This window comes from Lepidochelys kempii, chromosome 10 (genome assembly GCF_965140265.1).
Source record: "Lepidochelys kempii isolate rLepKem1 chromosome 10, rLepKem1.hap2, whole genome shotgun sequence".
Classification (NCBI taxonomy): domain Eukaryota; kingdom Metazoa; phylum Chordata; order Testudines; family Cheloniidae; genus Lepidochelys; species Lepidochelys kempii.
The window spans coordinates 73,815,539-73,843,536 of record NC_133265.1 but is presented as its reverse complement, the minus strand read 5'-3'; the positions used below and the strand labels follow the sequence as shown (position 1 = coordinate 73,843,536).

The window sequence follows — 27,998 nt, the reverse complement described above, 5'->3', positions numbered from 1 at the left end:
GCTATGGAGAGTATTTCCCTGAACTTGGGAAGACAAGATTTTTTTTTCGGTAAATAGTAAAAAAAAAAAAAAAATAACCTAAAAAAGGTCTCGACCATACAGACACTTTTTTTTTAAATGCCAAAAATTTTTATAATGCTATTGTTTTGCAAAAATAACCAATTCACCGATTAATTCTTGCCACAACAAATGGTGAACTCCACCTGCTGAAAAACTACTTAAGTCTTTTTTCCTCTCTATGCTAAAAGAAAACCAAGATGAATCCTTTCAACATTAAGGGAACTGAGGCCAGATGGGAAATGTACTAGCATTTGGGGCCTAACTAGGAATAGAAAATATCAAAAGTAATGAGCATGTATTCTTTTAAAGAAAGAGAGAACCAGATTCTTCTGCAAACATTTGTCCATGTGATAAGCAAAAGTATTCAGCAGAAAGCATTTCCTGTTCTGGGAAACCACAAATATTTGTATGGCCAGAGGACATCATTGCATTTGGTGAAGAGTTGCAAATTATTTGAATGCATGAAGCAGTAGACTATTCCTACTAGTTATTATCCAATGAATGCCCCCAAAGCACGCTAAATTTAACACAATTAAAGCCAGGGTCCCTGCCACAAAGAAAGAAGTATGCAGCAACGCTCCAAAAAGGGCCACATTTTTTTAGTTTAATGTACCCGCCCAACATACATAAAATAAGCTTTTAAATGATATATGATGTGAGTGTATGTATAATGTGGAGCTGTCAGGTAGTGCCACAAGCCCATAGGTGAGGCGACACAATGGTACCCGAAATGAGAAAGTCTTTTGCACAGTTCCAGAAACACTGCAACAGGACTGTGACTACAATTTTTACCATTTAAGGTAATTTCAATGCCTTAACGTGGTGTTTATAGGTCAAAGCTACCAAAGGACAATGTATTACAAATTTTTTATTGGTTTTACATGGGCAAGTTTTTTTTCCCCCAGCAATGATGAAGCAAATTAGCATGTGGCAAAAATGGCAAATATCAACATTTTGCAACATACTGACTTGTGAGAGGTGCACTTGATTCTGATGGGATACGTAACTTCTTTAACCGAGCCAAGAAATCTGACATAAAAATATTTGCTGACATGCCCAAGACCACCAAATTTAAGTCTGGCAAGGGAGGGACAATCACAGCAGCTATCAGTCCAGAAATTGTTTTCTCACAGAGCCCTGTCTTTAGCAAGATGCAGAGATGGTATTTCAATGGCAACTGGTTTTAGTCATCCAATAGGACCTGTGCCTATGTCCATCTTCCACGCTGAGGGAACAATGAGAAGAACAGAGAAAGCTGAATTCAGGCATCAGCTGGAAGTTCAATGTGAAAGAATCCATGAGCTAATAGCATTCAACAAAGAAACCACAGTGTACATCAGAGATGCCATGGCTGTCACAGAAATGATGGCTGGAGATAAATTCCACACGTACTATGAATTGGCTGCTGAGTATTTGAGGCAGGTCCTTAATGGATTTAACAAAGCTATTTCTGTAACTGAAGTCTTTGACAGATATGACAACAGTAGCTCTGTGAAACTGTAGAAAGACAGGGCCAGTCAGGATCTAAGGTTGGATGCAAGGAATACCAGGTGATTGGAGGATGCTCTGTGCCTCCATGGAAAAAAGTTTCTGAACATGGCATCCAGCAAGCAGCCACTTGTCAAATTTAACTGTGAGGAGATGGTTCAAAATGCACCTGAAAGTGTAGAGGCACACTCTACACAAACGTCCTTCTTGCTGGAGGCTTTTCCCAAAGATGAAGGAGCAAAGTCCATCACCAGCAGAGGTGTTATAGAAGCCCAAGACTTGTACTCAAGAGGAAGCGGACACAAGGATGCTTCTGCATGCTGTATGCACCGATATGGCTTTTGGGGTTCTTGGGGAGGGTCAAAGGAACCTTAGTAATTAGGTCAACTGATATAGATGTTTTGGTCCTTGCTGTTCACTACTTTCAAGAAATGGAACACATAGATAAGTGTGTCTATTTCAATCCAGATGTTATCAGCACAATTGATAAGTGTCACCTCAAACCTGTACATACAATTTTTGATAGACTCACTCCTGACTCTGCAACATATTTCCTGCTGGTTACGAATTAAAATGATGTGACTCCATGTCACTCCTATTTGGTATTGGGAAAAAATCTGTTAAATGTTGTCGCAACAAATAGAGCTTATCGCTTCAGAGATCTTGCCAGATGGAAGAGAGTGATAGGCAAGCTACAATTTCTGCGGCAATTAAGTTGGTAGCAGTACTGAATGACCAGTGCAGGAAAACAAACAGAGACCTAAACTGCTTGCGCCTCAATCTAACCATCAAAAAAAGGACAAGTCACTGGCCAAATTCTCACCATGTGAGGATAGTTTTGACGAGCATGTCAAAAAAGCATCTTGAAAAACAAAGATTTGGATGTCTTTGCACATGGGAAAACCAGAGATTGGTTCACCATTGCAACATGGATGGAAAAATGTGGATGAAGTACTTTCTGTATTCTTCAAGGGCCCGGTGGCATGCGAACTTCTACAAGACCTTATTTGTAATTATACAAGAAGGAGTCACTGCACAATGAACTGTGTCTGTTTTCAGAACAATCTTCCCGCCACAGAATGCAAAGAAGATTGTGGTAACCCACATACTCTTGACAGAGATCATAGTGATGAAGCATATGAGGATAATGATGTAGACTAGACACGTCACCAGCGCTATTACATTTCAATGATACCTGTACACATTTATTATTAGATTTTATTTTAACCTTAAGATTATTGTTGCGATGCTTTGCGGTCATTAAACTAACAAACGAATACAAATATTTCAAAATGGTCATTTTAACATGTTGATGGTGTCATTGTTTATCCCCGTTTCTACAGTAATGGCATCACTTGATACCTTCACATCATACCTCATCTTAAAGTAGACATAGTAAGTTTTCAAATGGTGTGTGTGTGTGTGTGTGTGTGTGTGTGTTTGTGTTTAGAGAGGGTACATTAAGTCAGCCAAATCAGCAATGTCTGCTGCTCACCTGAACTTATACGCTAAGACACTGATCTTGGAATTGGATATGCACAGGCAGGCCCATGTGGGGCTCCACGCAGCTACAAGTGTCTGTCTGTGTCAATCCAATTTCAGGATGAGGGACGGAGTAGTGACATAGTAAGGTCAAAGGAGAAGGCAATAAGAAGGAATGTATGACAAGGGTTACAAAAGATAATGAGACCTCTAGTCTAATACAAACAGAATGTGACTTGATGGGAGGGAAAGGAGAGGACAAAGAGATAGGACACACACTTCCCTATTATGAAAACATAAAAAACTCAAAAACTAATCCTTAAAAGAAAAAAAATCTCATCAGCAAAGGTGATGCCAGCCCCATCACTTCTGAAATTTAAAGCAGAATTGGGAAAAGTCTTAGGGTCTATTCAGTAGGGAAAAAATCCTGTGTTGGCCACAGGACAGACTTGACTACCCAACAGGTCAGACTACAATGAATTTGTGAAACAGAATGAAATTATAGACTTATGTGAGTCACAACCTCTGCTCAAGTAACCAGCATGTTATGTTAGAACACAACACATGTAGGTATTTATATTGTTCCCCTCAAAGCAGCATCTGGGTGCTGTCAGAATAATGTAAAACAAAGTATTATGCTACTCTGGACAGTACAGTGCAGGTTACATTGTTAACATTGAATTTTAAAAGTACCATCACATCATCATGTACACTTTAAAAACTTACATTCCCAAAAGCTCCTCACGCTTTTTGTTATCCTCTCCCCAGACCTCAATGTCCAACATATCCTTCCTGTCAGAGAAGTAGTGAAAATCAAACTGTTCCCTCCACTGAGGATTTGCACTCTTACACAGTGTCTAGAAAACATGCAGTTATAATATTTACTTTTCTTAAATGGCACTTATTTCCACAGTTATGTATACATCAATTTCATCTACACGAGCAAGGCCAGATGTTTGAGCATCAAGTACCAAGAGGAGCATCCCCAGCAAGGCTCTGCAGCCTATCATGCAGATCTGCATTTCTCTTAAAAGTGTTTTGTTCCCCATAATGATAAATAGAAAAGTATGATGTGAATGTGTGGCGGGAGAAATGCACATATAGGGAAGTTGAACCACCATTTCCAGTTTAAATAGACCAGCGGCCTGGATCAATGTCACTTACATTGGCATAAATCAGGGGCAAGTCCTTGGAAGTCAGTGAGGTTGAACAGTTTTGAATGAGATCAGAATCAGGTCCCAGGTGTTCATTCTTTTATGTTAAAAGAGAGGGACCTTAGCAGAGGCAGGAATGAGCAGTTAGGACCTCATCATGCAAATATTTATACACACAAGTAACTTTATGCATGCAAATAGTTCCATTGAGTTCAGTGAGACCATTCATATCCATAAATTTACTCAGGAACATGAGTGTATGCAGGATGAGGACCTTAATATCTCTTGCAATGCACAGTACATTAGATTATATTGGAAGTACACCAGTGATTCTTCTATATGTGCATTGACCATTACAAGAGACAGGATATTGGATTACCTGTACCACTGCTATGGTCTCCCTCCTCTTGTCTGCTTTTGTGTGTTGTGTGATTGAACAAGGGTAAATTAAGTAATCCCCATAAACGGATGTGAAACATTTTCAATTTTAATATTTATTATTGCATTAAAAGTAAACATAAAAGTGCATCTTAGATGGAGATAAGGCATCTTAACTATAAAGATTAAGTAATCTATTCATTTTTTTTTTTAAAAACTACTTTTCTAATGAAATAGCATCATGTTCTGTTCCTCTTTGGTTAGAATTATTTATATATTTTTGAAAAACAACCACAGGATGACCACATTTTGTGGAACCTCTGTAGTCAGATCTTCAGGGCTTGTTTCTAGAATTATCAGGTCCTATAACCCAGTCTAGAATATCTAGCTCATTTGTTTGCATTAAGAGGGTTTTGTTGTTTTGTTTTTAATTGCATTTCCCCCATCTTTAGAATGAAATGGTGAAATGCCCAGCCACTGGAACTCCATTCAATCTGTGGGCTCCAGGGAAGCTGCATGGGGTACAAGTAAACATGAACTCTGGCCCAGCTCTATGAAGAACAGAATGAAGAACTAACTCTGGGAAGCAACACTGGAAATTTCAAGGGTTCTTTTTTAATATTAAATATGTATATTCTTTAAAAGTCAATGAATGTTTTTAAAATGTCAATGCACAGTTTTTAGGGTCTGCCCTATACAGCACACTTAACATTACAACATGACTTCTGTATTGGCAGAGAACAAAACTATGTGTTATGCATGAATCCTATTTCATTTTATATTAGTGTTGCGAATCCATCACTGTGAAGTGTATATTTTATATATAAACACACACACACACCATAGTCTCTATTTCCTATTCTGCAATTAAATGCACATATGAGGAAAAGGGACAAAAAAATCTAAACTCCTTGAACCTCATTTTGGTCTCGCTTACACTGCTATAAATCAGGAACCAGTCCACTGAAGAAAGAGTTCCAATGGTGTAAAGAAAAAAACAGACCCCTTATTTGCCCTACCTTGCACACTTATAGAAGTTGTTAATACTTACCTTACTTTTATATTTTTGATCTCCCAGTTTTAACAGGACAAAAATCTGTATCATGCTCCCTCCTGGGATATTCTTCCCTTCCAATAAAGTGATCGTCACAATTCCATTCCATATTTCGTTCTTTCGCATGTATTCAGACAGTCGGATATTTCGTATGAAACTTGACTGAAAAACAAATTGACTTCATGAAGACGCTATTGGATACACCTCTTAGGTACTTATATGGCCTTCCTCACTCCAAGTGCGACAATCTCTACTGCATCTTCACATCATCTGTGGAAGTGCAGAAGTACAGCTACCCCCCTTTTTATAGCTGGAGAGCTGAGACACAGACACACTAAGTGATTTGCCCAAGGTCACACAGGAAGTGTGTCAGGGATGGGAATTGACCATGAATTTCCTGATTCCCAAGTTGGTGCTCCAACTAACCACCAGACCACCTTTCTTTCCCATTCTGCACCTCTTGGTCTTTGTTTACTAGTCTTTAGTGTTTATGTTACCAGAATTTGAGCTTGTGAATCAAAAATACTGATGCCCGCTGAAACATGACGACTTTTATCTGGTGGTTATATGGCAATTACAACATATTTATTAACTTTCTGATTTCATCATGTAATGGCACATAACAGTATAGCACTGGCAATATTTTATGGGAAGTGGAAATGAGTAAATGGACCTTTTTCAGGCGGGAGTAGCAGAGAGATCTGGAAACTTAAGGCTATACCCTTCTTCTCACTGTAAGTCATGCCATATTTGGTTGCCATGCAACAATTTTTAACATGCCATGCTTCTGTGCTTCAATCATGACAGACTGGTGAGTCCAAAAGGGAGGAGGAGATTTCACTAGTCACATGAAAACAGAACACTTTAGCTTTAAAAACAAGTAAGATATGGTGTTACTAAATAAAAAGATTTCAAGAGCACTTCAGGCCTGGGAACAACATTTTAATGAAGAATTATCCAGAAACAAAATTCTTAAATCATGGGAGGCACATACACAAGTTTTAACTTCCTTTTTACTGGTTAAAATACCCAAATGTTTGAATCCCACATGCATATTAATATACTTCTATTTAAAACACACTGTTTGGCTTTCCTGGCACACTGGATGCAAATTCCTACCTTTAAAAAGAAAATGAGATTTTGATTCATAAATCCAGCTGCAGTGCAATTTTTTTTTTAAGTTCATCTTGTAGGCCAAAAAGCTAAAGCATGACTGTTCCCATGGACATACTTCAAAGTCCCGGCAGATATATTCCTCCCTAAACACTGCAACTATTTCAAAATCCTTTTTATAAAAAAGGGAGTAATGTCCACAAGGGATCAAAGGGCATCCTACAGTCTGGCAATTGCTTAAGAAAAATGGCAGTGCTTCCATGAAATATGCCCTAAAATAATTTTGTGGCTTGGTATGTCCTAATTTTGAATTGGATGTTTATCTTGGAAAGGCTTCTATCTAACTTGTCCATAAAACAGCTCCACTTAGCTCTACGAGCCCTGTGAAAATGGAATCCAAAGCTGGCTATTAAAGGGGCCTAGAGATTGCTTCCATATGGCAGAACAGCATGGGAGTGGAGGGCTAAGGCCTACAGCAGGCGCTGCTTGGCTTGAGCTCCCAATCTATCCATGGACACTCGTTGCATTACACCATAACATCTGGATTATTGCTTGTAATGTCCCTGGGAAATATCCACTTCCCATCAAAGCCTTTATCTATCTCAGTCGTACTTTGAACATTTTAGTATTTAACACAGTCATGTTTGATGTGATGTACTTGCTGCTTTAGGTCCAAGGATTTTCCCTCCCTTCCTTGGAGGAGGAAGAGGTTTTTGAAGCTAGTTCACAAAAAACAGACAGAGTAACTTTATTATCCACAGTACATTTTGTTTTAAACTGAAATCTCCACTTAGCTAGAGTCTCCAGGCTCAGCAACAAAGAAAGTTATCATCACATAATTTTAAAATCAAATTTGGTGAGTCCTCTCATAGGGATCCTTCTGGTTTTGATCAGTCCAGTGTTTTATGGTAGCAATCCAGGTCTATGGTCCTCCTAACCAGTATGTAAGTCCTCAGGGCAACATTCAATAGAGGGCAAAGGGCCACATAAGACCCCTTGCATGACTTCATAAGGACTAAATGTTTGCTTTGCCACCAGCCCTGAGTAAGAGTAGGAGGCTTGAACAGTCAAAATCTGCTTCTTGGCCTGTTCCAGTTCTGCATCTCCGGGGGTGGGAACAATAGCTCTCAGGAAGCTGCTCTACCTACCACAATGCAGGTGGCTGGCACATGGGGTCTACTCCTCTGTGGGAGCGTTTGGATCAGACCGTGGATCATTTCCATGGGTTTAAAGTGTAGGAGAGGACAGTTTGCACTGAGGCGAATGTCACCCAAGGTAAGAAGGGGCAGATATTTTATTATTCATTTTTAAATCAAATTATTTCATTCTAATTCTTTTCTCATGCTTGTCGCCTAAGCATTTCTAAGTGATTTACACAGTGTCAATTAATTAAACCTTGCATCATCCCCATTGGGTCGGAAAGTATTATCTCCACTTTATAGATGGGTAGAGAGAAACTAAGGGACGTGCTCCCAAACTCACAGCAAATCAGTGGCAGAGCTGGTAAGGAACACAACTCAGGCGCCCTCACTTCTAGACGCTCCTCCAATCACTAGTAGGTTACACTGCCTCCCCAGACAGGGCACTGTGCTTGTGGGGAAAGGTCAAAGCCTTTCTGTATGCTGGTGAGCAATAAAAAAGAAACCATCATACATTTATTTAAATTATACAGTGAGGTGGACAAGCGTAAAATGAACCCGTCTTACGCCTCCTGTACTTAAAAGGATGAGACAGGACAACAGAAAGTGTTCAAATTCCTGTGAATAGGTCAAAGTAGAAATTGGAACCACTGTAATTTGTAAAATAAAAAAAAACAAACAAGTTTCTGGACCTCTACTCATTAGACAGGGAAACGGTTATGCAGAGGCAGTTTCCCTCTGGGAAAGAGGAGAGGAGGACGAGAAAGGCAATTGAACTGACGTGAGATTGCCGTGATGGCACATGACCCTTTGGCAACTGAGTTCTATGGCTCTGTGAAACGTTCAAGGATCACAGAGGCACCACTGCCCAAAGGGTATTGTTATAGAGAGCCAAATACAATGAGGCAGGCAAACACACACATGAAAAGGAGGGTGAAGGATTATCCCCTGTGATAAGAGGAGTGGGAGTACTTCAGTCCAGAGTCATCCTTTCAGCCAATTTATTCAATCAGCTTTAGATATCAAGGTGGCAATTGAATCACTTGTTTTGGGAATAAACTGCTGCAGGTCAATCCCCTCCACCCCCCAAGCAAACCCATTTGTTTGCTTCCTAGATGTTCAACACTTAAAGGTTATTCATCTGTACAAAGAATGGAAATAACATGCAGGACGCCCTCGGTGCAAGAGTCTAGCCACCTGGGAGAAACAAGGCTACTAAGCATCAGACAGAGATATTTTGGGGCATAGGGGAACACTATAGGCTAAGCAGCCTGGGAAAAGAGGAAGGGAAAGGGGCACTTCATCTTGTTTTTCTTACAGATGGATAGAGTACGGCAAATACTTAATAAAACCAAAGGGACCATGCTTCCTTCTGCAGCACCATGTACATTTGATGAGCAAAGCAGCAAATTACACTCTGAAGTTAGCTGTATCAAAAACAATGCTATCCCACACTTGCATCCTAAGCAAGGGGCTCTGACGCACATATCTTGCTACCTTTGGGGATGTAATCATGCCCAAATAACTTACTTTATATGACACCCCCCCTCTAAAAGCAGTGATAAATATATGCTGACAAATATACAAGCCACCCAGTTCGATACCTGTTGCACACTGATTTCATATGCAATATTCAGTAGCTGAAATCATCTCTGCAGCCTACCTATAGCCAATGCTTGCATTATTTTTATTGTGTTCTATTTTCTGTATTAAAAAGTTATATTTGCTTCTCTCTCTCTTTTTTTTTTTTTTTTTTTTTTTAAAGAAGATAGGGAGTTGGAAGGACAGTAAATAAAAAGAGTACTTAAAAAGGTAACAACAGGTTTAACTTATATTTTTTCCACTCTGCACATGGGACTGCAACAGTTATTGGTACCAGTGTGGAGTCACTGCTCCTTTTGGGATATTACTGAGTCCCTGCAAGATGGACTGGTGACTAAAATAATAAGAAGATTCATTTGTGACACTGGTATCTGCTATCCAGTCTAAGATAAAACTTAGGGGATCAGATCCAGTTATAAGCTATAATTGTCTCAGATAGAGAGTTGAGAAATCAAAGACTGAAAAATGTAACTTGTTTTTTTCTCTACCCACATATGAAAACACTACATAACAGGATCTGAAAATTTCAGTAAAATCCCACTTTCATTCAGCTTGAGAAGAAGTTAAGCTACCCCTAATATAAAACATTTGCTTTCCTGATCACGTTAGAGATGTAGATTTCTGAGACACATTTAATTTAATCAGTGCAATGCAGATTTATCGGGAACCGAGTTGCACAAATGGATTGAATATGGAGTTTTTCCTCCTTGAACAACCACCAAAGGGTAATAGCCAAAACAACAGTGCTGAGTTTGTGTATCTATTATATAATGTTCCCCCCCCCCATATTTCTGGTATCTTTATCCAGTCTGTCTGCATTTCTTCTACCCCATCACACTCCTCTGGCCATTGTTCCATAACCTCTCATGCCTTCCCTAGACATCTATATTCCCCATGCTCACAATTTTTCTTTCTAGCCTTTATGTTCTGCCACAAACTGCCAGTACTGTTTCCACAGACCAGAGTTTCCTAACTAAAGGTGGTTATTGATGGACAGTACTAATGTTTTAATGCAGTAGCAGAATCAATAAACTAGGAAATACTGCTTTGTCAGATTTTTTCCAGCACATTCTGGGAAATTCTTTACTGCCTTGGATGGCCACAGAAGCTTTTCTTACGAGATCACACTCGAGCATGAACTATGTCTTCTCTCTGAAGAACTGAAGCTCTCTTACCCTCTAGTGGCTATAACTGAATAGAGCAAAGGGTTGCAGCTATTTTTTCTTTCAACAATAATCTTGCATCCACTAATCCAATATCATGCTTTGGCATCTCTTAATTTTATTTAAAACGATGTTAAGATGTTAACTGGAGCCCGGGGAACTGAATGACCTGCCAACGTGAATTAAAGCTTTATCTCCGTTATTTCAAATCAAGTGTTTAAAATACAGAGAGATAATGTACAACAAAGAAAAAAAAGCAAGACAGAACTTTGGCTGTTTTGGACCGAAAGGACTAGAGTTGGAATATCTGGCTCCCTGTCCTGTGACTCCAAGCCAGCGAGATTCGAGAGACAGCTGTGTGCACGCACACATGGCAGAAAGAGAGATCAAGCCACATTTGATCGAGTGTGGGCACTAGTAATTTCAAGAGCTTTAGTTAAAAACTAAACTGCTGAGCTCTTCAATTATTCCATCACTTTGTCATATTCCATTTAGCAATTTCTGGCTGTATCTCTGCAGTATGAATATAGCTGTAGAGGGCCAGCATTATCCCTGGAACTGTTTGGTTAAGCCAAAATAGCTGCAGACCTGTGCCCAGGAATGTACATTACATGTCCTCTTTACAGAAGTATTTTTGGATGCATTATACCTGAGTGGGGGTCCCTATCTACAATGTGCTGAAAGGGAGAGTAATTATTAATTTCATATAGGCACAAACAGCTTTATGAGGAAACTCCTCAGATGTTAGGTGTTCTTAGAAGAGCCAAATTATTTTTCTAAAATTACATTGTAATCTCCCGAAATACAGGATCTGATGCTGATGTCTCAAGTTACTATCTTCATCATCTACCCAGAAGCATTTTGGGTGCTTTACAGAACAAATATAAAGCCAGTCCCTTTCTTGAACAGCTTTAAAATCCAATATAAGCATGATGCAATAAGTGGGTGCAAAAAAAAATGGCCCAAAGGGAAGACGTTCATGTGCATACTCAGTAATGGTACATGAACATCTTGATGGCACCATTCTATTTCTAGCAGCCAAAAGACCTGTTCATTCCATCAGGGGAAACCCTCAACAGAAGGATCTGAGGAAATCTCTGCTCAGGAACAGAGACAGCATGGTACAATATAGAGGACACTGGACTGAGAGCAGGTCTTCACTACCCGCCGGATTGGTGGGTAGTGATCGATCTATCGGAGATCTATTTATCGAGTCTCATCTAGACGTGATAAATCGATCCCCGAACACACTCCCCATAGACTCCAGAACTCCAGTTCACAAGAGGTGGAAGCAGAATTGATGGGGGAGCGGCAGCCATCGACTCGCCACCGTCCTCACGGCCAGGTAAGTCAACTTAAGATGCATAGCTGAAGTTGCGTATCTTAGGTCGACCCCCACCCCAAGTGTAGACCAGGGCTGAGAATCAGGAGACCTGGATTTATATTCCCAGCTATGCCACCATTCTGCTGTGTGACCTTGGGCAAGTCCCTTCATCTCTCTGTTTCCTCCTCCTTGTCAATTTACCCTGTAAGCTCTTCCAGTTAGGGACGGTCTCTTACAATGTGTCTGTACAATGGGCACCCAAGCACACTGGGAGTCTCCAGTTGCTACTATAATACAAACAACTAGAGGTCCAACATTTCCCACTCAACAGTCAGACTGAGAAAGGAATGAGAATCACTGCCCAGAGGGCCTGACAGTCTGCACCTGTGCCAAGAGTTTTCAACTAGTTACAGAAAACCATCTTGGATGGATGGTGTGGAATCCTGGGTTGTTCAAAAGGACTGTTCACCCACAAAGAGAATACCGGAGGAGCGTACGAAAGGCGCTAGCATGTTTGCAAACCTCCAGTAATAGAGATGCTACATAAGATGATGATATTTCTTGTGGGAGAAAGGGAACAAGAGATTTAAAGAGAAAAGGGATATAGGTTACCTTGGATGAAGTTTGTTTCTTCCGATTTGACCACCTCTATTCATGCGTTCCCACAATTGCAACAGAGAGAATCCAAAAGCAAAGGGAGGAAAACAGGTAAAGTGGTCAGTCAAATAATCTGAACACTGGTTTATAAAACTGTGTTAAGGAAGGCATATTACTAGCACAGAGTTGGCTCTATTACTGCATTCAACTAAACTACCTCCCTCACAGATCATAACAAGGAAGAAAACAGAACACCTGCATTGCACCAGAAATAAAAGGAAATAAAGCATCAAGAATAAAAAGTCGAAGAGACCCTGAGCCATTAGTAAGACACATGGCTCAAACTTTTGGTGCCATTTGATCCTACTAAGCTAATTTAAAGGCCCGGGGGAGGGAGGGGGGAACAGCTTGCTGTTGAGTGCATAACATGGACAAGACCATTTTGCTCTTTAGGCATCTGCTCTGACTCTGAATATTAACCATACACCCAGGCATCCCCAAGGCTGCTGCCCAGAACTAACGCTGTACCCTCTCTTATCCCAGAATCCCCAGGTCCACTCTGACCCACATCCCCTTAATGTTGCCAGAGGAACTGTTCCCCAAGTAAGAACAAATGCCTCCAGCAGCTCTCACGTGGACAGTGCACCTGTCTCGCCCCTTTCTGCACACAGTGACCTGAATGCCATCCCATGCCTTGCACACTAAATTAATGGGGGAGTTGACATCCCAGCCAAAAGGGCTTACACTAGTAAGAACAGCCAAAATTTCAAGGGAAGTGGTCAGGGTTTATTAGAGGACTTTGACATAGAGAGAGAGTCTCATTAATGACTAAGGAAAGGTCAGAACATTAACGGTCATGCTCGCAACATTTCTTGCTTTCTTACTTTTAAGATCAGGCAATTCATTCCCACCCTATTTGTATATGAAAAGCTACTTTCTTACAGCATATATATGCTAGGTGAGATCAGCACAACACAAATAAGTGTTCTGGAATTTTTTTTATTATTTGGTTGTTGTTGACATTTTTAAATAATTATATGCAGAGGGAGAAATATCAAAAACTTTCCAACAACACACTATTAAATTACCTAATAAACTAACAACTCTTAAAAACCAGGCAGCTACTAGGAAGAAACAATAATGAAAGGCACACCTCTCTTGTGAAGTCTATTTCCTATATTCTCTGCCCCAATCCGTCTTTTGGTAACATTCTCACTTTCATAAATATCCCATACCTACTATGAATTCCCAAGTGTCTAGTTTAACAGTCTACAGTAGACTGCAGCGTTCACATTGGATTCTGAAAAATTAAAACTGTTATAATTAATATTCACAGAAACCCTTCTCATTTTTTTTTTTACCTGCAACACTTCTTAGTTACATATTTAAAATTGGACTTGCTTGAAAATTGGATCTATTCAAATTATATACTTTGGGGCTTTTCTCACTGTCAACCTGTTCTCTAAATGACTGCAAGACGAAGTTACAGATTTAGGCATGGTCCATGTTTTGTGTGAAACACAAATGGTGATATGTAAGAAAAAAAAAAAAAAGTCACACAAACCCTGATCCTGAAAGCCCTTATTCCTTTTAATCACATGCTGCAGCCTCCGCCCAGCTCCTTCTGGGTTTCTATCACCACTTTCAACACTGGAGTCCCACGGCACTTCTGCAATAGGAGCCTGATCCAAAGCTCACTGAAGAATCTGGTGAGGTTTAAGGCTGTGCCTGGCCTGTTCTCACGAAAGCTTATGCCAAAATAAATTTGGCAGTCTAAGGTGCCACAAGGACTCCTCATTGCTTTTGGTGATACAGATTAACATGGCTACCACTCTGAAACATAGCTCCTTGTATCCATTTCTCTCCTCTCAGCAATGTGCACTAATGCAGGGCTGGCACAACCTAGTCTTAATAGTAAATCCTTGCTTTAACATTTCACACTGATATATATATATTTCACTGGTATGAAAAAAAAAGATCACATCTAATTGGAGGTTTAACACCTTTTTAAAAATTCATAAAATCTAAACCTCTTGCTTAGAGTGAGAAAATGGCATGTCCTGAAAGAACAGTCCTGCAGCTGTAGGGCATACACTTTTAGAGATCTCACACACATGCACAGACCTACCACTCATTGAACTATATGGAGACTTGCTATCCGTGGGCTCACCCTTTAAAGACACAGAACAGAAGCACTTGGCTACAGAAGCATAATCAACTTTTATCCAGTCCAATGTGGTTGATTTTTAAATCGTGAACTATCTAGTTTTCTATGCTGAGTCTCAGGATGAAAATAAAGGTGGCATTTCCCAGTACAGAGTAAATCAGATTCGGGAAGCTTTCTTTTTTTGTGCATTCTAGCTATAAATTTGATTTCCTAAACCACTTACAGTTCTCTTGAAGTCTCCTTGCTTGACTGTTAGATTCAAGTTTAACACAATCTCTCCCATGTCATCTTCTATACTGTTTGTATCTTCCAATTTTAAAATCTGTTCAGTAGTTCTGCAAGCAGAAAAGAAATGCATCTGTAGGCTCCATTTTACTTTCTGGTTCATTATTAAAGGTCGCACTGAATTGTGCAAATTCGGTTTTTTATGGCTGATATTTAGCATATTTTGAAGTTTTCAAAATTGAGTCTAAACATTAAAATGTACAATCTAGCGTATTTCCTTGTGGCATATATTCCCCCTCACAGCTTCCACAAAACATACAAAGTTGAGCACAGCGATTTTAAGTAATACCTTGTATTTCCATAGCAATTAATTAATACTGATAACCCACCACCTTCAGACAGGCAGAAAACTGATCAATGTGATCCCCATTTTACAGGAAAGGATATGGACAATGACTTGTCCAGCTGAGTTGTCTGACAGTTAAAGACTGGACTTTGACTTCTTAGATCTGTGTTCAGTTCCTAGACCTGATGCAGACTTCCTGCATCACCTTGGACAAACCATTTCATCTCTCTCTCTGCCTTAGTTCCCTTTCTGAAAATGGAGATGATAATATTTCCCTACCTCACAGAGGTGTTGTGGAAATAAATTCACTAATGTTTGTGAGGCACTCAGATAGTACAGCCATGGGGCCCATAATGCAAGAAAATGCACTTGTTCAAGATATCAGTAAGTCAGTATAAGAGCCAGGAATAAAACATGAATTCCGGTCTCCCAGCTCTACAGTCAGACGGACAACCCACAGATAAAAGATTAAGCTGCTGTAAAAGTGTTGAGATCATTTCCAAACTAAACCACAGTAACACATTTTAATAAATTCATATAGTACCTGTTGAGCTCAAGGTTGCTGAGCACCACAAATGCAGATCCCATGAAGTCAGAGGAGGCTAAATCTCGATCATATACCTGGTAACAAAATAAATGCATATTATTTTTACATCCTAAGCCAGTTTTGCCACATCAGAAAAAAGAACTGACATTTTGAGTTTCATCCCATATTTTGGGAATCAAAGCCTAGATGTTTCTAGGAAATTCTCCATTTCCGTTCTTTAATGTAGATTTTTAATTGACTACTTTAACAGCATTTTGAAATACCTTCTTGATATATGGTGAACAGAGTCATATGTGCAACAATGGATTGGGACCATTCCTATATATCTGGTAGTATAGTACAATCGAATACTGTACACAACCAGGCAGTTTTTTAACTACAGATGTTTTAGCAATTAGTGCTTACAACTGGTAGCTTGCAGTTCTGTTAACTATAAAGTTACCTCATAACGAGAAAGAGCTTTGCTGCTTGTCACCACTACCTCACAGGTAATAATTCTACTCAACTCAGTTCACCATATTCCACTCTTAAATTATTTCAGGTAAACCCCACTGATTTCACTGAGTTGCACAGATGCAATTGAGGGCAGAGTTTGGCACAGTAGGTTTAAACACCTCCAGTCAAACAGATTATTTTGATTTGGGACATTCACACACTGAAAACACAACATCCAAGTAAAATGTGGCAAAGATCCATGTGCATTTGAATATAAAGCTTAGAAAACATTGGATCCTAATTGTGTTTTGAATACACGTTCTCTGTGTCAAACCATCAAATTGAATAAATACAGAGTGAGAGCGAGGGCGCGCAATTGGTTCAGAGGAGCTTTTACCAATGTTTCAGTACCCTACACCAAAAATTTACCTTGACCCGGAGCTTCTGATCAAGAGTCCGTATTGGCAACACAACAGTTTCATCCCAAACTGGATTTAGGTTTTTGTAGATTACCTTACTTTTGTATAGAGTTTTTCCATTCAATTTAAATTTCACATATGGATCACTTGTACCTATTATAAACAATAACACAAATGGGATTAGTCTGGAAAACTTTCCAACACTACCAACCACAAAAAAACAAACAAATAATGGAGGAGAAAAAGCTCAGGGATTCTGCTGAACATGGCTAAAAAGTTATTTGATGGGGAGAAGGGAAAAAAAGAATTCTACATTGTGCTTGTGTTCTCTGCCATGTCATATTGGAAGAACCTTGGTTATTCTTTTCTCTTTTTTTTTTTTTTTTTTTTTTGCAGGAAGTAGCAAACAAAAGCAAGGATGAATCTATATAACATACAGACAAACAAAAACACAGAATCACAAATAAAATGGGATACACAAAAAGGCCTGCAGATTTTTATCAAAATCACTTACAGAAAATCTTACAGGATTCAATATGAATATAACTACGTTTGGCACGTTTTTGAAACTAACCAACACAATGTAATAGAGAATTGTATAGCTGCTAAAAAATTCTATATAGACTCATTCAGAAGACCTACATAGGAGGGCTCTTATTCATTACTAATTTCTATAGGATTTTAGAATTATTTTTTATAGAACCCTATTCAGTTCTGTAGATCTTCTTCATAAGGGGTGGCTTAATAAGTAGTATGAAAACATTTTGATGAAAGACAAAATATCCCCCAATTAATCTATTTTCAAATACAACCTGCAGAAAACTCTTTTCTTACACAGCGATAGCAGAATTATATATATATATTATTAGTTTTGGCAGGGAGAGGGAGGGACAGACAATGTTGCACAGGGGCTAAAAGGAAATTTGTTTTCCTGCTCCTCCAAGAGACCCACAGTTAGGGTCAGCCTCAAAACCCTCTGAAGTCAATGGGAGTTTTTCCATTGCCTTCGGTGAGTTTAGATCATGCCCTTAGCTATAATTAGAAATATATATATATATATATATATATACACACATACATATACATACATACATACACACACACACTTCCTAAGTACACAGGTAGAAAAGAAATATTGAACAAAAGCATGCACTTTGCACAGAAAGGACCACACAGATAATCCACTAAATAATAATACCCAACATAAAATATGCCCAACAACCTTCAGAGGATGCATTAGTTAGGAAATTAGATAAATTAACAAAAGGCTACACCAAATACCCCTATCTATCTTGAATATTCCAATTCCCCTCTCCTGGAAGGGGGGGGGGAAAAAAAAGAGCGTGACTGCCTTCATGTATTGGATAAGCAGAAGCAGCCTGCATTATAAATAAACAAACCAAACCAAACCAAACCCCCCAACTATTCACTACACCAACGAGGTAGTATCAAGATTAGACAAGGGAAGGAACTGATGGAATGGAAACATGAATAGAGCAATGGAAGCAGGTGGTCTACAGCTATAACTCATCTGTTTCTTAAATAGAAAAGAAACTTTGAGTGAAGGGAACCTTTAAAAAATAAAATTAAGAAAGCAAACAACCAAAAATCTAGATTCTGCAGGAATAAAAAACAACACATAACCAGCCTCTTACACTAGGAAACACAAGCTCCATAGCTAAGCAAGTGTTCTGATTGCATTATTACACAGAAATGTATCAAGACTGCTGAATGACCTTACTTTGAATGACCAGTCCTTCCCCATACACCCCTCTTTACTGTATAACAGCACTGTTCAAGTGAATCGGGCTTTAACAATCATTCTGATACATACACACCACATTTATATATATATATATAAACACAGTGGGAAAAATCTATAATAAAAAGAGGCCTTTAATTAAATAAGATTGCCACTCTGGGATCAAGCCTTCATGCTTGTCAGCTTACTCTCAAAATAAACATCTCAAAAGCAGGCCCAGTGGTGTCACTTACTAAGGCAAGGCATACTGGGTAATCCCTAGGTATCTTGACAGCAACATAATGTTCAAACTCTTTCATGGGTGAATGGCAGCACTTGCGTGAAACAAAATATTAATGTCTGGAATTAATAAAAAAAGGGATGATGATTTACAAAGCCAAACAAGAAAAGGGTGTCAAGTTAGTAGAGTGTTAATTGTTACGGAAAATAATTGAGGGAGAGCACGCAAGAGAAACATGCTGCGATTTGCTAGCTGAGCACAACTGTCTTACTGTCAGGAAAGTAACATCTCAACTAGGTAAGCAGGAAAAAAAGGGGTCGGCTGCTCAAGAATGCAACTCTGAGATTGACAAATGACGAGATGACGTCTCACTGTCAGCCAACAGATGGACTTTAACCTTTGCATCGGGAGCTTCACAAACAATGCAGCTCTATGGTACTTATTCTGACGGAACCAAATAGCAAGAACATAAAATCTTTTCTGGCAATGGTATCAGATTAGAAATGGAGCAGAACAAAACACTAAACCACAACCCTTTTTCAGAAAGGGTGGGGGAGGAATACACAACTAATTTGTTTAGCTCTAATGAAGCTTTGGGGTCTCCTTTTTTCAGTGTCTCGGTTCTTTTTTTCTTAGGACTTGTCTCCATGGGGACACAGGAGAATTAATCTGAACTAAAGGTGTGCATTTAAATTAAATTAGTTAAACCACATTAAATCCCTGTGTGGACACACTCGTTCAAAATTCAAGTGGATTTAATTCAGTTTAGCTTAATTCTCTTCCAAACTGGGGAAGAGCATGGCTCAGGATTTTGAAATTTATTTTCAATAAGTTGGAAAATGACAGAAAAATGCTCAATGACCTAGAAATAAAGCTAGCATGAACACGTGCTGATTTGCTTCTTGGAGTCTTAAGCAAAAGCCCAATAAAAATAGAGGAAAAAAATGTGACCTCTGAAAAATGATTCTGTTGTGACTAAGATTTTGGGGCGCTTTTTTTTTTAATTAAAGGAAGGGTACTTATTTTAATGTCATTGGTTATTTTAAATAATTTTCACCATATCCATTTTATTTTTAATTAAAATCAGTTTCTCATTTTTTCCTTTTTCAAACTGTGATCCTTCCATGGATTTTACAACCCGTTAAGCAGCTGGCTTGCATTTAAAGTAATTAGTCAGACTGTGCGTGCTAGTCAGCATTGGCCAGGATGAAAGCATACTATATAACCCTTTCTTCCTTCTCCTTGGGGTTTATAACCCCATGGATTGTTAAATATACTTAACTTTCATATTAAAGAGTCATTCATTATCTTCTGCAGTTGTGAGTGAGCATGTGAATGTGGGGGGGGTGTATATATTATATATATAAGATTACTTCCAAATGCAGGGGGAGTTTATCTTCTAAACTGAACAGACAATAAGAGTTCAGGCACAAAAGCACTATGGACCTGCACTATTGAAGTCAAAAAGGAGCTTTGCCTTTGACTTCAACAGGAGTAAGGTTTTGGGCTATATGAAAGACCTTTTTTACCATGCTTTTAGTAGATTATTTTTGAGTAGTATTTTTTCCTAGAAAAGCGGCTTATCCCGTAACACTGAAGGCCATTCACTCAGTATAGGTGGACTAAGTTCACTGGGACTTGAAGTTGCCTAAACAAACAAAAGTATTCTGCACACAGTAACTAGATAGGGTTTAGTTTCCTCAGAAAGAGTTCATAGTGTTTTTAAATGGTTACTGCTGCCCTCTAGCAGCTATTATGAGATTTGCCACATCAACTTTATTTACTAACCCTACACACTTGTTTCACACTTTGAAAAAGTAACAGCAGACCTGGTGTTATTTCAAACCACATATTCATCTTCTAGAGATCAGTTTGCTGGGTATGCAAGGAATTAAAAGTATCTGTATTTAGAAATACAAAGATCTATCGGTGCCACAATCCTAAGAACTCAAACAAAGAAAACCATACGGCATGTATCCTAGATCATTTTAATTGTTGTTTTAGGATATTCAATTCCAAATTTTAATATGGAAAAGAAAATGAATTTATTTCTAAAAAATATTTTGCAGACTTATTTTATAGCCATATAGAATCAAGTGTAATTTTTCAGCAAACCCATAGAAATAATATTACTACAGTTGTTTACAATAATGACAAAAAAAATTATAAGATGGATCACTGGTATTTTTGTTTCAAATGAAAAAAAAAACCAAACACTAATACAGAAATAACAAAAATGGAATCAAATATCTACTGGGGGAAGCAGGAAAAAAAATGAAAAAGCTTGTGTACTTGAAAAGCTGTGTGTGTGTTTAGAATGGTTTAGAAGCAAATGCCTCCGGTAAACTATGAAGGAAATTAAACCAGAACACTTTGCCAGTGAAGAGGTGTGTGGAACATATATAAGCTTAGAAATGAGCCACTGCTTTTGGAAGGAGAATGTGAGTTGACACCTGATAAAAAACAAGGAGGCAGACAAGAGATGTTTTGTAAAATGCACCTTGTAAGCAGCACGCGAGATGTCTTGCAGAAGGTCAGAGCAACCCATGATGCAATAATTAATTAATACTGGTCTTTTTCTGAAGCAAGAAAGCATTAAGTGGCATTAAAAAGAACATGTGCCTTAGCTTCCATGTTCGTTAGTGACGTGGGTAGAGAAAACCATAGGAGGACCAAGAGAATAGATGGTGGGAGTGCACCCAGGAAGTGATGAAGAGCATGGTGCAATATTTACCATAAGGGTAAAGCTTGTGTATGCAGGAAACTGAGCTTTACGTTGGGCCAATCCAAGGCTGTGGAATGAACACCCACAGGAACTAAGGACCATCACAATCCTAACAACCTTCCTTCTGCATCAAGTGCAAAGCACATATCTTTAAACTTGCCTTTTGTAACGCATTCAGACTGTACATCACTCACACACACACACACACACACACACACCCTCACTCCCGCAGACGTTGTGCGCACACAAACTGCACAAATTTACCAAACCAAAACACTACACAATTCTCCCCTGGGGGAAAAGATGAGAGAAAGAACAAACCACATATGACAAGTTACGCACGTTGCTTGATGTGCTACTGGAAGCTGCTCAAGTACTAGTGATGAGGCTGGTATAAGAAGCTATATGGAATAGAATCTATCTTAGGGTTTCACACTCTGCCCATCACCACAATCTCTGAGCACCTTCTAAAAAGGAGTAACTAAGTTCCTTGTAGAATTAATAGAGTCTTTGGTGCTTCTTTTGGGGTAAAAGCTCTGTGTGGGGTAGGAATTTTGGTTAATTAAACTTTATTAATGTACTTTTTGTTTTTTAAGTTGATTTGTTTCAAAGTTTTTTGGGTAGAATCAGTTGTCAATGTTGTGAGAGTGTCATTCTTACGTTGAACTCACAACGCGCTACTGTGAGCACAGTTAAAGGCTTGGCTACATAGCAAGTTACTGCACGGCAAGCTGGGATGTACAGCCGCACTCTGGGACCTTCGCGGTGCTGCTGCTGTGTCCTCTTGTGACATTACTATAAAAATTGTTAACAAAGGTCCCAGACAGAGCTATTTATAGTGGCAAATTTTGTGATATGGACACCTGTCCATTGAGAACAACCAACAAGAAAGTTATAGCAACTCACCTCTCTGAAACAATGACTGCTCTGATAAATGCAAAGGGCATCTGGGAGAGAAGAAATGTATGTTCCCAAAGGGAATTGCTCAGCTTCTAAGGCGCATACACCTACATATGCTTGTGCAGGCTGGTTTCTTTTTAGAACCATCTGTAACTGCAGCATAAAATGTATTGCACTGAGCAGATCTCTGAGAAAGTTTATGGAATGTGAGGGCCTTACGTGACAAGCTTTTTCTTTTTTTAACGCAAACACCATATAACAACTTTTAAATGGCCTTCCCATGAGGATTCCACAACTGTATTTTTCATTTGTTTTGTGTATGCCAATTTTCCATGGAGAATATATTAAAAAATGTGGAGGATGTCATGAAAACCTTTAAAAAGTGGAAGTAAATCTCAGCTGGCGAAAGATGATGGATTGAGGGCTCCAGAGACTGAAGTCCTCTAATTATACACAAAATAGGCACAATGGAAGCACAAGATTCCCCACTCCCACTTGGGTAATGGGACTCTCATCTTTCATTGAAGGGACCACCACTAGAGATGTGAGGGGAATTCAGTCACCAAGTCCATTCAGCACTTGGCCTCTCTGCAGGGACTGCCAAAAAGCCAGCTAATTAGTGTCAACTGTGATGGTGTCTAGTATGGTTTGGACTCCTGCCCACGTGGAACTCGACTGACACCAACTCAATCCATATAGGGCAGCATAGTCACCTGATTTCATTAGTGTAATGCCTCCCTAACCATGTCAATATCACATGAGGAAGGGAGGATGGATTCTAATGATGATAAGATCATTCCATAACATCCAGATTGTGTTATTTTATACATTTTTGACAGCACCTTCCATTTAGAGTCTTAATCATTTGGGGTACCTAGCACTCCCATTAGGAAGTTATATTTTCTACAATACAGTGAAACCTGTTTTATGCAACCACCCCAAGGCCCAGGAAATACTTAACACAGGTGGTTTTTTTATTAGAGGGAGAAAAAAATTGTATTGAAAAATTCACAGACTTTAGGGCCAGAAAAGACAATCAAGTCTGACCTCCTGCATAATGCAGGCATTACCTAAGAATGCTTTCATGTGGTTGCCTAAGATAAAGGATGGATTGTTGGAGGCGGTATTCAGCATAGGTTTGAGATTTTATGTTTTTCTTCCCAAAGCTTGATTGACACTGCTTAACATTTTCTATTAACAGTTCTCGTTTTTAGATGAAACCACTCTGGTCATGTTCTTTCCCCTTGCATGTCCATTTCTCACGATCATGCAAGTGATTGTGTGTACTGGAATGAGTGTATGTGGGAGGCAAAGTTTCAGAGTTATATGCACAAGCACTTACAGAAACCGAATTTGCAGCTGGCGCATCCCAGTACTCATAGTGGAAGTTGTTGCATGTTCCAGCACTCAAGGAAGAGAGACAACACAAGGTGATTTACCTGGAAACTTATAACTATCCAACATGGCTCAAATTCCAGATATTTGCAAACTGTTCACAATTAAGTCTTAAAGCAAAATCATTGGGCTAGAAAGTGGCCTAGTAAATCTGAATCATAGATCTGAGGAACTAATGATCTGATTGCAGATACCATGAAAGCAGAGAGAGTCTACATTTAACAGATAACTTATTTACTGTGAACTATGCAGTCTAGCTGTTATGAACACTTGCATTCTAAACAATAGTCTTATTTGCTGACAATGTGCTCAACGACATATTAAAAAAACAGCCCCTTCCACTGTGGTCTGGTAATCTGTAATCACATTAATAGCCTGGCACTGGATATCCGAGCATTGTGAAAGTATCACGGTATTTTTTAGTTATGGCCCAGTTTAAATAGAAATGCTTTAGGTATTCATTTTTTAAAATTTACTTTGTACCAAATGGTGAACCTCAAAGGATCTAGTCAAGTGAATCCCAATCAATCCGCAAAGTCATGAGATGGGCATGCAAGAATATAGAAATAAGCACCTCATGCAGGGGTGAATACTCTCCTGCTCTGCCTGGATTTGGGAAAAAGCGGGGAAGCATGTGAGGAAAACAAACAAACAGATCTGCACACACACTATCTCTAAAGAGATGAAAGAAGACAGATCAAACCACGGAACAACAGGAAGTTATTAGGAACCCAGAGAGAGAAAGGAAGAGACTCAAAGTTAATGTTAAAACTGACGCAGAAGTGTAAAAAAAATCAAGAGTATGTTCATTGGAGACTGGTGTGGAAGAGAGAGAGAGAGAGAGAGATGGATTTTGTTAGAGTATATGGCCAGAAAAAGACTAAGCCACTCAGTGTACATCATTTCACAGAAAAAAGTTGCAATGATACACAGCATAACCACACAGAGTTTCAGGACAAAAAATACCTTAAGGCTCAAAGCCAGCTACTGGCCTCACCCTAACCACAATATAGAAACTGAATCTCACCAAGAAGAGCTGAGTTTCCGTTTCTTGTTATAGTAGCATATTTGAATGTTTTAACGCTTTACCAATTGTCAATTGAATCCTCAAATAACAGGAGAGAAAGAGACCACTTCATTACAGAAAAGGCACGTGTGACATCACAGTACTGCGAAGTGACACAATTGTACTGTTGCACAAAATGATTCAGAAGGCCAGTAGCATGCACAGTCACAACATATCAGCACTGTGAAGGAGCAGAGCATTTCAGGTCTCATTAGAACGGCTCAGTTTAATAACACAGCACTTGGAAAAAGGACTGTAAGAGTAAAACAAATCAAAAAGGGATTAACTCACTTCTAATTCCAAGAATATCAGACCTGGAAGTCTGTGGGATCAGACATGAAAGGATCAGAGAGACCACCAAAAAAAGTAGTCCACAGAAATGTGCGGGTCCAGCAGCATGTAGAAGGTCAGAGAGAAGAGACATTAAGCTTTTCTGAAACCCAGGAAATTGTAATGGAATGATCTTAACACCCTGGAATCCTGAACAGTTTTCAGCAGCACCCACACTACTTGTAAGTTTGTATATTTCATTAACAAAATGCACTTATGAGGATTTCTTACAATTTATCATACCAAAGTTAAACATTCACAAACATCCAATCACCTCACAATTTAACACATCAACTACTGATAATAAAAACTCCCCAAGACACAAAATTAACCAAACCCTTTGCCACAAAAGCACTTCTACTGGTTAAATAGACAGGACTTGAAACATACCCAGAAAGTCAAAGGGAACCATCAATGCGTGAAAGAATAAACCTATGTTTAACAAATGCTTTCAGCAGTAAAAATGTACAGTTTGGCTCAATCCAGTACAGACACTTGTGCAGATGCACACAATCCAGTATGCAGTTCTTTCATTATGAGAACTACAAACTTATGGATATAAAGCTACTATAGGGAGGATAGACTCAACCTGCACGTGTCATAGTAAGGTGAAGTAAACTGATTTGGCCTGCTGCTAAACTGCCTTGTGGTGAGAGCCTATGTAGGTCCCATAGGCTAGATAAGGTGAAATAAGGTCAGTACTTGGTCAATAGACTTCTAGGCTTTAACACAGGCCAGGCTACAGATCTGGCAAAAAGCACTCCAAAAACCTTCATCCTTGTGTCTGTGAATAACAAGGGGGTTTATGCAGAATCCGGCTGCACTCTTAAATTGGCTACTACTAAACTACCACCTGTCCCCAACAGGAAACCATAGGAGACAGTTGAGTATTAATCAATTAAACAACAGATTGGGCCCTTCCTCTCCTCACTGTTAGCAGGGAGTGACATTGAGCAGAACTCCACAGGCAGAGTATCTGGTGGATGGAAATTTCCCTCCTTCTCCAGGGAACCATCCTCCCTGCAGCAGTTGAGCAAAGAGAGGAAGCACACGCACGCACACACACACACCCCCTAATCTCTATTTTCTTTCCCCCACTGCTTAACCATTTTGTAGAAAGCAGTAGCGTACATACAGAGCTGGGTCAGATTCCAGCTGATTTGAGAAACTGTTCCCCCTGCACCCAAACACAGCAAGTATAAAGGTGGGGGCGGGGAGGAAAGGAAAAAAGGCAAGATTGTCAGGAATGGAAGAGTGAGAGAATAGGTGGGAGAGAAAGCAAAAGGGAGAATGAAGGAGTAAAGAAAGTAACTGGGGAGGAGCACAGGATTAAGGGGATGGGGAATAAGGATGAAGAGGGGGAGCAAAAGAGAACCTGAGGGAATGAGGAAGAAACACAAACCAGAGCAAAAAGGAGAACAGACCCTGGAATTAGGGCTATGAAGAGAAGGGCGAGAAGAAAATGGAGAACAATTAAAAATAGACTGGGGGAGTAGTATACAGTAGAAGGAAAGAAGAGGAGAAAATGAAGGAAACAGGTGAAAGATCATGAAGAAAATCAGATTTGCCCCTGATGTAACTGTGGATTTCACAGGTTGTGGATGGCAGTGAAGTTACACCTGAGATGAATTTAGCCAAGTTTCATCAATTAGTACTTAATAGATGTTAAGAATATAGTTGGTGAGTTCTGAGGAAGTGTGATGGCTGGTGAGGAGCAGTGAATCCATTAAATGCATCTGAAGCTCCCAGCATCAGCCCAGCAGGAGGGAAGATGATCAGCCAGTCTGGGAAGAGCCACCTGAAGAAAAATGTCTATATTCGGTAGGCAATAGTGGCAATTCTGTGATTGTGGGTGGGGCAAGGATAGACTTGCACTCTCATTTTAATCTCTATTAGAACAGCTAGTTCAGAAGTGCTGGCAACTGAATAGGCAGCATGCTTTCCTCTGTTACTTTTGGACAAAAACCACAGCGTAGTGTTAGGAAGGCCTGGGATGCTGGAGGTGATGTCCTTCTGAGGAGATTGGAGGCGGGGGGGGGGGAGAGAAACACCAGCAGATTTATTGACTCTGGTATCTTGGCTACACACCAACACCAGTAATCTTAAATATTGCGTGCAGATGTGGTCGCCCCATCTCAAAAAAGAGATATTGGAATTGGAAAAAATTCAGAAAAGTGCAACAAAAATGATTAGGGGTATGGAACAGCTTCCGTATGAGGTGCGATTAAGAAGACTGGTACTTTTCAGCTTGGAAAAGAGACGACTAAGGGGGGATATGATAGAGGTCTATAAAATCATGACGGTGTGGAGAAAGTAAATAAGGAAGTGTTATTTACTCCTTCTCATAACACAAGAACTAGGGGTCACCATATGAAAATAATAGGCAGCAGGTTTAAAACAAACAAAAAAGTATTTTTTCTACACAACGCACAGTCAATCTGTGGAACTCCTTGCCGGAGGATGTTGTGAAAGTCAAGACTATAACAGGGTTCAAAAGAGAACTAGATAAGTTCCTGGAGGATAGGTCCATCAATGGCTATTAGCCAGGATGGTCAGGGATGGTGTCCCTAGCCTCTGTTTGCCAGAAGCTGGGAATACGGGACAGGGAATGGATCATTTGATGATTACCTGTTCTGTTCATTCCCTCTGAGGCATGTGGCATTAGCCACTTTCAGAAGACAGGATACTGGGCTCAATGGACCTTTGGTCTAACCTAGTATGGTCGTTCTTCTGTTCTTAACTTCATCTGTCCCCTGGAGTATTGACCAATTAACATGTTCTTCATTTCTTGCCCTAACTTTTTCTGTAGCACTTGTGTACACAGTTAACTGTGCCACTTCTGGAATGGAGTGGAATGCAGATGCTGTTTAAGTAGTGGAATGCAATTGGAGGGACTGAGCAGGTTAA

General features: G+C 39.4%; 1 protein-coding gene across 10 annotated transcripts in view; it reads right to left on the bottom strand.

The window, feature by feature from the left end:
- The window catches only part of MCTP2 (multiple C2 and transmembrane domain containing 2), a 161,623-nt gene that overhangs the window by 87,335 nt on the left and 46,290 nt on the right, over positions 1 to 27,998 (bottom strand). For 8 of the 10 annotated variants that reach the window (XM_073304233.1, XM_073304239.1, XM_073304237.1 and 5 more), the window contains 6 exons: positions 16,704 to 16,846; positions 15,837 to 15,913; positions 14,945 to 15,056; positions 12,570 to 12,605; positions 5,614 to 5,778; positions 3,757 to 3,887 (listed from right to left, as the gene is read on the bottom strand). In XM_073304233.1, the coding sequence (XP_073160334.1) occupies positions 3,757 to 3,887; positions 5,614 to 5,778; positions 12,570 to 12,605; positions 14,945 to 15,056; positions 15,837 to 15,913; positions 16,704 to 16,846 (664 nt within the window). Of the gene's footprint in view, positions 1 to 3,756; positions 3,888 to 5,613; positions 5,779 to 12,569; positions 12,606 to 14,944; positions 15,057 to 15,836; positions 15,914 to 16,703; positions 16,847 to 27,998 lie in introns of those variants that run through there. The other 2 variants (XM_073304236.1, XM_073304243.1) reach the window with 2 other exon arrangements.